Source organism: Podarcis muralis, chromosome 17 (assembly GCF_964188315.1).
Source record: "Podarcis muralis chromosome 17, rPodMur119.hap1.1, whole genome shotgun sequence".
Taxonomy (NCBI): Eukaryota; Metazoa; Chordata; class Lepidosauria; order Squamata; family Lacertidae; genus Podarcis; species Podarcis muralis.
In genome coordinates this window covers 26,662,033-26,675,575 of record NC_135671.1, presented here as the reverse complement: position 1 = coordinate 26,675,575, position 13,543 = coordinate 26,662,033, and the positions used below count along the sequence as shown (strand labels likewise).

Below are 13,543 nucleotides of genomic sequence, written 5' to 3'. Positions count from 1 at the left end.
TAAAACTAACTTCATCTTTTAGATGTCCAGTGCGTTTTATTAGGAAAAGTAAACCTCACATCCAAATAGACCCTATTTAGGAATCACAATTCCCCTTTCAATTTAAAAAACCAGATTGTGCAGAGCCTCCACAAACAGAACAAGAGAAAAATTATGGGGCTCTCCTGCTCAGGACAGAATGACTGCACCAGATATATTTTTATATATATGGCTAACACTTGTATCTTGTCTTTTCTCTAAGAAACTCAATGCAGCATACATGCCCCCCCACACACTTCTGTTTTATCACACAACAACCCTGTGAGGAAGACATGGCTGAAAGTTAAGCTTTATCAAAAGCCTGGGTTAACAGGTACCATCTTAACCTAATGCCAGAAGCCCAATAGTGTAGGGACCAATTGTACCTCCAGGCGGAGTAAATTCCACAGCTGGGGCACCTCTACAGAGAAAACTCATATCACTGTATAGCAATCTGCACCTGCTGGTGGTACAACAAGAATAAGTTTGCCTTTGTTGATCTCAGGAGCTGGGTGAACTGCTGTTATGTGACATGAGCGCAATCTCAGATTTCCATAACCCTTTGCTGTCTCTCAAGACAAGCACAGTTGTCATGCTGATCACTACAGTGTTACCTTGGTTTAAGAACAGCTTAGTTTATGAACAACTTGGATTAAGAACGCTGCAAACCCGGAAGCAGGTGTTTTGGTTTGCGAACTTTGCCTTGGAAGCAGAACATGTTCCGCTTCCTGTTGAGTGTGTTTCATTTGTAAATTGAGTCCCCGCTGCCATGGGAAAGTATGCCTTGGTTTAAGAACGCTTTGGTTTAAGAACAGACTTACGGAACGGATTACGTTCATAAACCAAGGTACCACTGTACAGTGGTACCTTGGGTTAAGAACTTAATTCGTTCCGGAGATCCGTTCTTAACCTGAAACAGTTCTTAACCTGAGGTACCACTTTAGCTAATGGGGCCTCACGCTGCCGCCGCACGATTTCTGTTCTCATCCTGGGGCAAAGTTCTTAACCTGAGATACTATTTATGGGTTAGCGGAGTCTGTAACCTGAAGCGTCCATAACCTGAAGCATCTGTAACCCGAGGTACCACTGTACTTCATCTTTAGCAGGCTGTATGCATTGTAATTGGGGAGTGGCAGAAACAATTACAAATTTCACTCAAATGCAACTAATACAATATTAAATACTAGGGACTGACACCCTTGCTCACCTTTCCCTTTGCTGACACTGCCTTCCCCCACCTCAGGCCAACACCTCCTCCCTTTATACCTGCTCCTTTATACCTCAACCGCCCCCTTGCAGCTTGCCCAAACCACTTCCACACCTTGCCCCAACCTCTTTTAAAGGAGAGAGAGAGCTGCTTCACAGAGCAATTTGATAAAACCACACTGAAGTGCCCCCTACTACTATTAAACAGTTTGCATGGGCAGACTGCCTGTACACACAGATGTTCTACTTACCTGCCTGCCACTATGCCATCATTTGGAAGCCACACAGACTACAGAGTGACAACAGCCTTGCGTGTGTGTGTGTGTGTGTGTGTGTGTGTAGATGTTTTCAACAACAGGACCGGTACCTACTTGCAGAACAGTGATTTTTCTGTTTGCCTCAGCAAACCTGATATGTAGTTGAGCTTTTCCTTTTTTTTTTTTTTTTAAATATATATTTATTAAAGTTTTTCACATAAAACATATATTATATAAACACAAATCAACATTGTCCATTTAGTATCTTTCAATTGTTACATAAGACTCCCCCACACCTCCCACATACACTTGCATCATTATTAAATTAGTTTCAAACAAATTATTATTTTACTCATAATCTTGATTTAGTTAGCATATAATTCATCCTTAGATCTAATTTAGTGATAGACAGTTATTTTCGGCTCTGGCATCCGATTCAGCACTCAACCAAATTACAATATTTTTGTAAATAAGTCTTAAATTTCTTCCAATCTTCTTCCATCCTTTCTTCTCCCTGGTCTCGAATTCTGCCGGTCATTTCGGCTAACTGCATGTAGTCTATCAGCTGCATCTGCCATTCTTCCACAGTGGGTAGCTTCTGCGTTTTCCAATTCTTGGCGATCAATATTCTTGCTGCTGTTGTTGCATACATAAAGAATGTTCTGTCCTTTTTTAACACACCCTGGCCTACAATACCCAAGAGAAAGGCCTCTGGTTTTTTGGTAAAGGTGTATTTAAACACCTTTTTTAATTCATTATATATTGTCTCCCAGAAGGCCTTCACTCTAGGGCATGTCCACCAGAGGTGGAAAAATGTTCCTTCATTTTCCTTACATTTCCAACATTTACTATCAGACGAATGGTATATTTTGGCTAATTTAACAGGAGTCATGTACCATCTATACATCATTTTCATCACATTTTCCTTCAATGCATTACATGCAGTGAAGTTCAACCCAGAGGTCCACAACCTTTCCCAATCTTCAAACATAATATTATGCCCAATGTCTTGAGCCCATTTTATCATTGTTGATTTTACCATTTCGTCTTGTGTGTTCCATTTCAGCAGCAAGTTATACATTTTTGAAAGTACTTTAGTCTTAGGTTCTAACAGTTCAGTTTCTAACTTTGACTTTTCCACTTGGAATCCTAACTTTTTGTCATTTTTAAACAATTCTTTAATCTGAGCATAGTGTAACCAGTCTCGCACTTTGTCTCTCATCTTTTCTAAACTCTGCAATTTCCAGTTGTCTCCATCCTTTTCTAGTATTTCCCAATATTTTGGCCAATTGGCCTCCATATTGGCTCTTTTTCGAGCCTTGGCCTCCAGGGGTGACAGCCACCTCGGAGTTTTGTTCTCCAGTAAGTCTTTGTATTTTATCCAGACATTAAAAACTGATTTTCTAACAATATGGTTCTTAAAGGCCTTATTTATCTTAGCTTTGTCATACCATAAATACGCATGCCATCCAAATGCATTGTTAAAACCTTCCAGATCCAAGACATCCGTATCTTCAAGAAGTAGCCAATCTTTTAGCCAGCAGAAAGCTGCAGCTTCATAGTACAACTTTAAGTCTGGCAGGGCAAAGCCCCCTCTTTCTTTTGCATCTGTTAATATTTTAAATTTAATTCTGGGCTTTTTGCCCTGCCAGACGAATTTAGATATGTCTTTCTGCCACCTCCGGAAGCACTCTGTCTTATCTACAATCTGTAATGTCTGAAACAAAAATAACATTTTTGGTAATACATTCATCTTGATGGCAGCTATCCGGCCTAACAAAGAAAGTCTTAATCTTGACCAACTATCCAAGTCTCTCTTAATTTCTGACCAGCATTTTTCATAATTGTCTTTGAATAGACTCAGATTTTTTGCTGTTATATTTACCCCTAGGTATTTGACTTTTTTAACCACATTTAAATCTGTCTCTTTCTGAAACCGTTCCAACTCAGTATCTGTCAAGTTCTTCCCCAACACCTTAGTTTTTTGTTTATTTAGCTTAAATCCGGCCACTCGACCAAAGTTTTGTATCAGTTGTAATACATTTTTCGTACTAGATTCCGGCTCCTGTAATGTCAGAACTAGGTCATCTGCAAAAGCTTTAAGTTTATATTGTTTCGCTCCGACCTGGATCCCCTCCACCAACCGGTCCCCCCTAATCATATTCAGTAGCACTTCCAGAACCGAAATGAACAGTAATGGGGAAATCGGGCAGCCCTGTCGTGTGCCTTTTTCAATTTTGAACTCTTCAGTAACCACATTGTTAACTATCAGTTTGGCCTTTTGTTCTGAATATATTGCATCAATCCCATTCTCAAACCCCCGTCCCACTCCCATTTCTTTTAGGTTCCCCTTCATAAATCTCCAGGATATGTTGTCAAAGGCCTTCTCCGCGTCTATGAAAATTAAGACTGCTTTAGTGTTTATGTTTGTTTGTAAAAGTTCCAATATGTCTATAATGTTCCTTGTATTAGCAAACATGTGTCTGCCCGGGAGAAAGCCTGCCTGGTCTTTATGGATTATCTCACTTAGAACTTTCTTAAATCTTCGTGCCAGAACATCTGCAAATATTTTGTAATCCACATTTAAAAGGGAGATGGGACGGTAGTTCTTAAGTTGTGTCTTCTCAGTTTCCGACTTTGGAATCAATGTGATAAATGCTTCTTTCCACGATTCAGGCGCCTTCTTCCCCTCCATTATTTCGTTACTGACCTCCAACAGTGGCTGTATCAAGTAGTCCTTCAATATCTTGTAGTAGTTAGAGGTCAGTCCATCTGGTCCTGGTGATTTGCCCTGTTTCAAACTCTGGATGGCCTGCTCGATCTCTTGTCGTGTTATTTTGCCATTCAAAATTGTTCTGTTTTCTTCTGACAGCTTTGCTAGTCCATTTCTCTTCAAAAATTGTGTAATCTCTGTTTCATCTTGTGGCCCTTGAGTGTATAGCTTTTTAAAATATCTCTGGAAACACTTTCTAATCTCTCCCGGATTCTGGATGTTCCTTCCTTCAACCTCTAAGTTCGTTACTGTATTTAATCTTTGTCTTCTTTTCAACTGCCAGGCTAGCAGTTTCCCACATTTATTAGCCGATTCAAAAGTTTTTTGTTTCATTGTTTTAATCTTCCATTCTATTTCCTGATTTATCAATTTAGAATATTGTGTCTGATGAAGTTTGATTTCTCTCAGGATCGGTTGGGACTTCGGGTTAGATCTTAACTTCTTCTCCAACTCTTTAATGCTTTCCAAAATTTTATCTTTCTTTTCATTTTGCAGTCTTTTCTTTAAGGAATTCTGTTGAATCAGGAACCCTCTCATCACAGCTTTGCTTGCGTCCCAGATAATTCTTTTTTCCACCGTAGTATTCAAATTAATCTCAAAATAGTCCTTTAAGGTTTTTTGGGCCTTCTTTACAATTCTTTGATCTCTAAACAGGCCATCATTCATCTTCCATCTAAAGGAGCCGGTTGGAGTCAGTGTCATATCCATTCTCAAGGCGTTATGGTCGGAGCATGTTTTGGGGCAGATTTCCACCTTCCTCACCTTAGGTGCCAGACTTCTAGTTATCCATATTTGGTCGATTCGTGTCCAGGTCAGTTGGGCTTCAGAAAAGAATGTTCCCTCTCTTCCCAAGGGGTTTCTGACTCTCCAAATGTCAACCCAGTCCATATTGTCGGTCATTTCAAAAAAAGTCTTAGGTAATCTTCCTTCTTTAGTGATGTTTTGATTCAATGACTTATCCATGTTCGTTGATACGACCCCATTCATGTCCCCCATCATGATGACGTTGTTATAATCCAGATAGTCCAGCATAGTCTCGTGCAATTTCTTATAAAAGTCTGATTTGCCTTCATTTGGAGCATAAATTCCTAATATCAAAATTTTTTCTCCTTGATATTGTACTTCTATTGCGAGGATTCTTCCACTTTCATCTTTAAAGAGAAATTTTGGTGAAAGGCTCTCTTTTGCATAGATCACTACACCTCTCTTCTTGACTATGTCCGATGATATAAATTCTTGACCAAGCCTTTTATTTATTAACACCTTTCTATGGAGCCTAATCACATGTGTTTCTTGTAAACATATAATGTCCAATTGTTCCTTTTTTAATATATGAAAGATTTTAGACCTTTTTTCGGGGCTGTTACAGCCATTTATGTTCCAACTCAAAAGCTGCAGAGACATCCTGGGCAAGTCCGGTTATTCTTTCTGGGGTGGTACCTTGTTCTCTGGTCCTTGAGGATCCGAGGGGGCGGGTTCCCCTGGGGGTTCCGGCGCTGGCAATCCAAGTCCTTTATGGAGGTCTTCTCCGTGTGCTCCCAGAAATTTGTCTCTGTCTTCCGCTGTTTTAATTTTGATCTTTCTCCCTCTATAGGTAAAGGATAATCCTTGTGGAAACTCCCACCTGAAGAAGATTGCGTTGCTTCTTAACAATCTTGCCAGTTCTGTGTAGTTAGATCTGAGATCCAGCAACTGTCTAGGGATGTCCTTGTAAATTTCAATTCTCTTGCCCAAAATGTCTAGTGACCTTTCGTAGTGCAGGCCCAAAATCTTGTCCCTTTCCTCCTTTGATCTCAATGTTATCAAGCAGTCTCTGGGCCTCTCTATCCTTTTGACTCTGCCAAGCCTAAAAGCAGATACTATTTTGAAGTCTTTTTCCTCTAGATTCCAAAACTTGGCAATTTCCTTAGTTAGGAATTCAGTAAAATTATCTTCTTCCACCTCTGGAATCGACCGTATCCTCAAGTTGGTCTCCTTACTTCGCAGTTCTGACATCAAAAAATGAATCTGGTGTTCTCCAACTTGTTTGCTAAGTGGTCTTACTTCTTTCTCAAGTTTTTCCACTCTTTGACCAGTATCTTCAGCCAGTTTACGGTTTTCACCTACAGCCTCCTTTAATTCTCCAATAGCCTGGGCATTCTGTGCCACTTGCCCAGTCAACTTGTTCAAACTTTCTGTGTTCTGATCAATTTTAGCTGTATGTAGGTCAGCCTTCTTGTCCAAAACCTCTAACTTCTCCAAGATTTTATCCAAGACAGAGCTACTTGTCCCTGAAGCCATATCTTCCAAGTGCAGCTCCTCTGTCTCACCCTCCCCTGTTTGTAATAGGGAGGCCGCCTCTATGTCTGGAGGCAAAGCGGAAGGCAAGGCCGGCACAGATGATCTACGCTGTGAGGCTGCGGATAAAGTTAAAGTTGTTTGTTTAGTTCTTCCTCTTCTCCTTGCGCCACTCATTCCAGAGTTGTCTGTAATCCAAGGTCAATCCAAGTTGTTCCCATGAGAGAGTGAAGTCCCAGGTGCAGTAGTCAAACAAAGGCCAGGAAAGGGAAAGTAAAACAAAGTCACTGCTGTAAGTCCAAAATCCTCTAGAGGGAGCTTAATACGTCTTCAGAGAAAAGATCAAATCCAAGTTAAACTTGTAAATTTAAGTCCATGTCCACAGCCTCCACAGTGTATTATTTTTAGCAGAGTAAACTTAAAGCAAAACAATGTTTCTACAGTGCCTTGACTGCATCAGTTTCAATGTGTTCAATTCCAGCTCAGAATGTTTCAAAATTGAGTTCAATGTAACCAAAGTTGCAGACTGGTGCTCAGCCAGGCAGCTCCAGCACCAGGGGTTCTTACTTATTTTGTAATCCACTGGTACCACAGAAGAAGAATATCAGTGCACCCCAACTATCCCAAGAAGAATCAATAGCTCAAAGTCTTTCACTCAGAAATCTGCTTTTAAGGGTGCCGGCAATTGGTTAAAGCATAACTTTTTGTCTCCACTCCTCCTGCTCTTTGCTTAAAGTTCAGTATAGTGGGAGGCAGGCTTCCTGCTTATCCTCACTCCGTTTTCAGCCAAATTTCAACTTTTTTTAAAAAAGTTTTGAAAGTTTCAGAAAAGTTCTCAAAAGTTTCAAAAAGTTGATAAAAGTTTCAGAAAGTTTTCATCGTCCAAATTTACTCACGGGTTGTAGTTTCCAAAGTTCCGAAAAGTTGCAGGAAGAAAGGACAGCGCTGACCGGGAACAGCAATGCGGCTTCACTCCGCTGTTTGCGGAACGACCCACAGCGCCGCTACCCCCTCCGCGATCCGGAGCCCCTTACGGGGTTCCTTCAACGTTTTGGGGGCTGCTTTTGGCGCCCGCCGGGTCCCGGGACCACAGGCTTCTGCTACCTGTGGTTTGCCTAATTGGGTCTCCGCTTTGCCGTAGCGGACGACCCTTTCGCAGCGGAGCTCCTTCTCCTCAGTCGGAGAAGGCAGCCATTGCCGGTCGCGCCGCCTCCGGAAGCCCCAGTAGTTGAGCTTTTCCTCTACTTGGCTGATCATTAAAAAAAGAGAGAGACTTCTCAGAAGACCCTGCTGCTGTGTATAATGATTTGGTACCCCCTAAGATACATGAGAGGGGACACGGGTGGCGCTGTGGTCTAAACCACTGAGCATTGGGCTTGCAGATCGGGAGGTCAGCGGTTTGAATCTCCATGACGGGGTGAGCTCCCGTTGCTCGGTCCCTGCTCCTGCCCACCTAGCAGTTCGAAAGCATATCAAGTGCAAGTAGATAAATAGGTACCACTCCGGCGGGAAGGTAAACTGCGTTTCCGTGCGCTGCTCTGATTTCACCAGAAGTGGCTTAGTCATGCTGGCTGCATGACTCAGAAAAACTGTCAGGGGACAAACGCCGGCTCCCTCGGCCAGTAAAGTGAGATGAGCACCTCAACCCCTGAGTCGTTTGTGACTGGACTTAACTGTCAGGGGTCCTTTACCTTCAAGATACATGACAACAATATGGGATGCCAATACAGAGAATGCCCTGCTTTGTAACTGTTGAACTTGCTCTCCAGTACTTTATAGCTGGACAGAACAACCCAATCTGGGGTAGGTATGGGACATTCCATGGCAGAAGCATCATGACCCCAGAGGAACTAGAGCAGGCATCCCCATACTCAGCCCTCCATATGTTTTGGGACTACAACTCCCATCATCCCTAGCTAACAGCAGTGGTCAGGGATGATGGGAATTGTAGTCCCCAAACATCTGGAGGGCTGAGTTTGGGGTTGCCTGAACTAGAGACAACAGGAATAGAGCACTTTATCCATGTTGATTGGGGGTTTGGTCCCCACACCTATATTTTAATTTTTTTAAAAATAATAATAATAGGTTTATTTCAATTGACTCCTGCTGAGCTAGTGCTAGAAAGGTAGAAGGGGAAAGGGACAGCTCTTTGCCTTCTTTTGACCATCCTGTGCCACTCCATCCCTTTCTTTAATATTTTTTCCTCTCACTGGTTCCCCATGAAAGAAAAACCAGTATGCCTTTCCCACTGTTTCAGGGTTGTGTCCAAGGAAGAGGGGGCTTTGGATTCAGCAAATGCAAAGCCTTCCCCCAATGTGCTCCCTTCTCTCTCTCTCTCTCTGCTCTTGGAGCACTGAGAGTGATATACCTTTCCACAGGTGTTACAGGAAGGCAGGTGAGGGTGAATCTCCTCTCCACCAGCAAAGAAGGAGATCTGCTGTATCCCATGTCCCCTTGGGTGTCCCCCAGAGGGACAGGACATCTGTTTGTGTCCTTATATATCAAAGTTTAAAAATCTATATATTCTTACCTAGTCTTCCTTGGTAAATTACTGCACGGGGAAGGTTTTCTGGTGGCAGAACTGGGGTGGTTCATTTAAGGCATCAACAGCATAGCTTTATTGTGCATTCTTTCACTGTTCGTTATTCAAAGTCAGTGTTTCATAGTTTTTACAAATGTTTGTGCCTTTTCGCTAGTTTTTTTCCAGTTTTGTTGACAACTGTATTTGTTAAGAAAAAACAGGAAAACACTGAAGCAGATACAATGTAGGCTTGGCTAACGTTTATCATCAGTGGGATAAACTGACTCTAAATTGACTTTAGGTCTAGAGTCAATGCAGTACCAGGGGGCTCATATATTGGGTCCAAAATTAAGACAGAATTCCTTGTAAAAGAGCTTGGAAACCTACTTCCATGTAATATGGAGCAATTCAGATTCAAAGCTAGAAAATCAATCATGTCACTAGCCATGCAACACTGCATTCTTAACAACTCTACTAACCTCCCCTCCAACATTCAATTTCCATTTATTAACCTGTGCACCAAAATGCAATCATGGCATGCTGATAAATGCAATTGTTCAGTATACTGAATTTTTAGGTTTTAACTGTTATTATTGCAGCCAAACTGGCAAACTATCCAAGAAAGGTTTGAGAACTGTGTGTGCTTTCAGTTTTAGACAAGTGGCAAAAAATATTTTTAAGAATTAAAAAGGGGCAGAAAGGGAAAACGGGTTCTGGGAAAAATGACTTTGACAATCCCACCCACCATTGAACCCAATGGGTTTTGACTTTACTCAATTTTGGCTATACACATGATCCCCAGAACGTAGCCCCCACATAAGTTGCAGGCCTACTGTATTTAAGATGGCAGAGTCAGCAATCTATTGGTGTACTTCTAGGAAGAGAATGTGACCTATATTTAAAACAATGGACAAAAATAGAATCTGGCAGAATTCACACTAGGGGTTTTATTTTGGAACTCTGGGGACTGGGATACGCCAAATTTATGATTCTTGTGGTACAGGCAGAGAAAGCAGCCCATCTCCATTTACACAGTGGCATTTGCAAAGACTGTATTTGAAATTCAGAGGATGCTGGCATATTCCAGCCTGGCGCAACCCACCAAGATATTGGTACTTTTGGCTTACTGAATAATAAAACATTTTCAATGACATTGGGAAAAGTGAAGTGGCATTGAAATGTGTTTATATTTTTAAAATTTTCAGGTTTCATTATTTCCAAAGAAAACCAGCTAATCTGGCAACACCTCCTGTTTTCGACATCAGTTTCAAGTTCTGCTGTTAGCTGCTAGACACAAAACGAGTCCTGTTTCTTCCCTTCCACTTTCCAGCCACTTCAGACCTTGCTGGGACTAAAGAGAAGGTAATTTACCCGCTTTGCTAAATTCGCTCAAGTGAGATGGACACACAGCTCTATCCTCAACACCCATTTGCAGCAAAAAAAAGTGGCAAGTTTCCCTGAAATGCTACACCAGATTCTGCAGGTTTTGAAATCTCTGCTTCTTACTGAAGAGGATAACCATATCCTGAATTGAGACATTAAACACAGACGGAAAGCCAGTTTTTAAAATTAAAAACCAACAACTTTGCTATCACTTATTTGCACTCAGAAACCAAGATGCAGAAGCTGGACAGAGTCTCTAAAACTCCTCTGTAAACACCAGAGAAGCAGACACTGTATATGACAGAAATTAACCCCTTATTAGAATCTCTGCAAGAAACCAAAGGGGTGGTCCGCAAGTCCAAAGAAGAGGACACTTCCTTGAAGTTCACATGTCATGTTCTGATAGTTCAAAGCTCCCTGGAAATGCCATGTCCTGGAACAAAAAGGTCAGCTATTTTAAAACAACTTTAAGAATCATCTCCTAAAAGCAAATGACACCTGTCAGTCTCAGCTTGGAGTCATCCTGAGCTGCAAAAGCGCACAGTTCTTGAAGCCACAAGAGATGCAGGAAATCTTGTCCTGTTCCAAACTTCAGGTTCCCAAGACACTCTCTATCATAGGAGCCAACTCCTAGGGGCCAATGGACCTTCACCCCCCCAAAAAAAATATGGAGCTCACCCTCCCAAAAAAGTTGATGGGTATTTCCATTGAAATTGTGCGTGTGCACTGCATTATGTGATCGATTATGCAGTGCGGAGCTTGCGTGGCCCTCCAATATTTTATTCAAGCTGGCATCCCTGCCTATTATTACAACTCCTGACACCATGGGCATAGCTGGGGAGGCAGCTGCCCCCCCCCAAATCAAGTAAATAAATAAAAATACTTAACTAACTGACCAATTGTGTAGCAGGTAACTCGGTTTTGTGTCCCCCCCATAAAACCTTCGCCCCATGGCTACGTTCATGCCAGACAGTGCATAGTATGGGGCCAAAGAGATCCCTCACTTTAAGAGGGACCCCAGGGAGCGGATTTCGGTTTGATGAGGCCCTAAGCTACAGAAGGTAATGGGGCCCTTTATATGTCCAGCTTTTATTTTTTATCTTATATGTTGGAAATGTACCCCCAGTTTTTTCCCCTTTAAATTTTTTGGGCCCCCCCCCCCAAGAGAGAAGGGTCCTAAGCTATAGTTTGTTTAGCTTACAGGTAAATCAGGCACAGGGACACGGGTGGTACTAGGGACGCAGGTGGTGCTGTGAGTTAAATCACTGAGCCTAGGACTTGCCAATCAGAAGGGTGGCGGTTCGAATCCCCACAACAGGGTGAGCTCCTGTTGCTCGGTCCCTGCTCCTGCCCACCTAGCAGTTCAAAAGCACGTAAAAGTGCAAGTAGATAAATAGGTAGCGCTCCAGCGGGACGGTAAACAGCATTTCCATGCACTGCTGTGGTTCGCCAGAAGCGGCTTAGTCACGCTGGCCACATGACCCAGAAGCTGTACGCCGGCTCCCTCGGCCAGTAAAGCGAGATGAGCGCTGCAACCCCAGAGTCAGTCACGACTGGACCTAATGGTCAGGGGTCCCTTTACCTAAGCTCCTGAAGGTAATGGGGCCCTTTATATGTCCAGCTGTCCTTTGTCAACAACAATTTGTCGGTGTTTTTTGTGTTGAATATATGCTATATGGTAATTTATGGACCTCATAGGCATCTAAAGCCATTTGCACATAACAAATAGGAGCCTTCACAACACAAAACACTGTTGCTGTATGTAGGTTAATTCTATTTGTTTTTTTATCTTATATGTTGGAAATGTACATCCAGGTGTTTTTTTTTTCCTTTAATTTTTTGGGGGGCCCCAAGAGAGTGGGGTCCTAAGCTATAGCTTATACGTAAATCAGGCACTGATCAGTAGCAAGTAAGCAAGCAAGCATGGGCAGTTACAGGCAAGGGACGCATCCCAGCCCCTCTTACTCACACAGAGACGTCTTTCCCCAAAGCTCACCCGGGCGCCCAGGAGCCTCTGCTGGCCTCAGGCAACCCCTGCTCCGCGCCCGCGCGCATGCACACGTGCGTGTCCACCTGTCGTTCGCCCGACAGGGGGCTCCCCGCGCTAACAACCGAGCCGAGGGGAGAAACGGAGAGAGAGGGAGACGGGACGCGGCTTCTCTTACCTGGGGAGCCGAGCACAGGAGCCACAAGCTGACGGAGAAGAACACGGGCGCGGCGACTAAACTCCAGGCGCGCTGCTGCTGCTGCTTCGCCGGCGCTGCCATGGCCCTCGTCCTCCTCAGCTGCGAGGGCGGGAAAAGCAAAGTGCGCGAGGAGGAGGAGGAGGAGGCGCGCAAGCTCCGCGCCCGGCTCGGTCGCCCCCCTCCCGTCCGCTCCACCTCCCGCTTAATCCCTCCTGAAGAGGCTCGCCCCGTCGGCGTCTCCTCGCTCCGCAGCCAGGCGTCCCCGGGGAGCTCCGCGACGGGGCGCTTGCTTGCTTGAGCGGGACATGGGCGAAGGGGGCGAGCGAAACGGAGGAGCTCGGCGGGGCAGGAGGGGTGGCGGGGCCGCGGATGCGGCTGCTCCTCCCTCCTCACTTCCTCGGTGGACGGCTGAGGGGAGCCGCGGGGCTGCTTTCGACGCCGGCTTCTCCGCCTCAGGGTTTCAGGCGCCGGGCTCCCTCGAGGCACTTGGCTCCTCAATTTGTGAGGAGTTTTCGGCGGACGGGCGGGCGGGCTGGCGTCGCTGTGGGGAGAAGGGCCTCGCCCTACCTTCCCCGCCTTAAAGAGACACCGCTGCTTTCCCCTGAGGGGATTCCTCGGCGCGCCGGACCCGCCGGGGGCGTCCGCACAAGCGCGCGCCCACTTCGCGAAGTCGGAACCGGAGCGCAGCCGGCGGGCGCCTCGACGCGCGCGCAGAAGCGCAGGCTCACGCGGCGATCCTGCGCGCGTCGTCTATCCCAGCCGAAGAGCCGCTGGGTTTTCCTGGATGGTGCAGGATCAGACCGCACGTGCACGGCATAGGCATTGGGGGCTACTTCACCCAAGCGCAACCCGAATGCCTGCCAGCTTAGCTGACAGCCCCGTGATTTTGAAATACTAAATGCTACACAGGGTTGCCATATTT

At 44.5% G+C, this 13,543-nt stretch overlaps 1 protein-coding gene across 3 annotated transcripts in view; it reads right to left on the bottom strand.

The window, feature by feature from the left end:
• ADAMTSL1 (ADAMTS like 1) overlaps positions 1–13,245 on the bottom strand; it is a 718,478-nt gene extending 705,233 nt beyond the window's left edge. For all 3 annotated transcript variants that reach the window (XR_013391089.1, XM_028711677.2, XM_028711679.2), the window contains exon 1: positions 12,601–13,245. Coding sequence is in view for 2 of the 3 variants with exons in the window: in XM_028711677.2 (XP_028567510.2) it covers positions 12,601–12,702 (102 nt within the window). In the remaining variant the exon portion in view is untranslated. The remainder of the gene's footprint in view (positions 1–12,600) is intronic.
• Between the last annotated feature and the right edge of the window lie 298 nt (positions 13,246–13,543).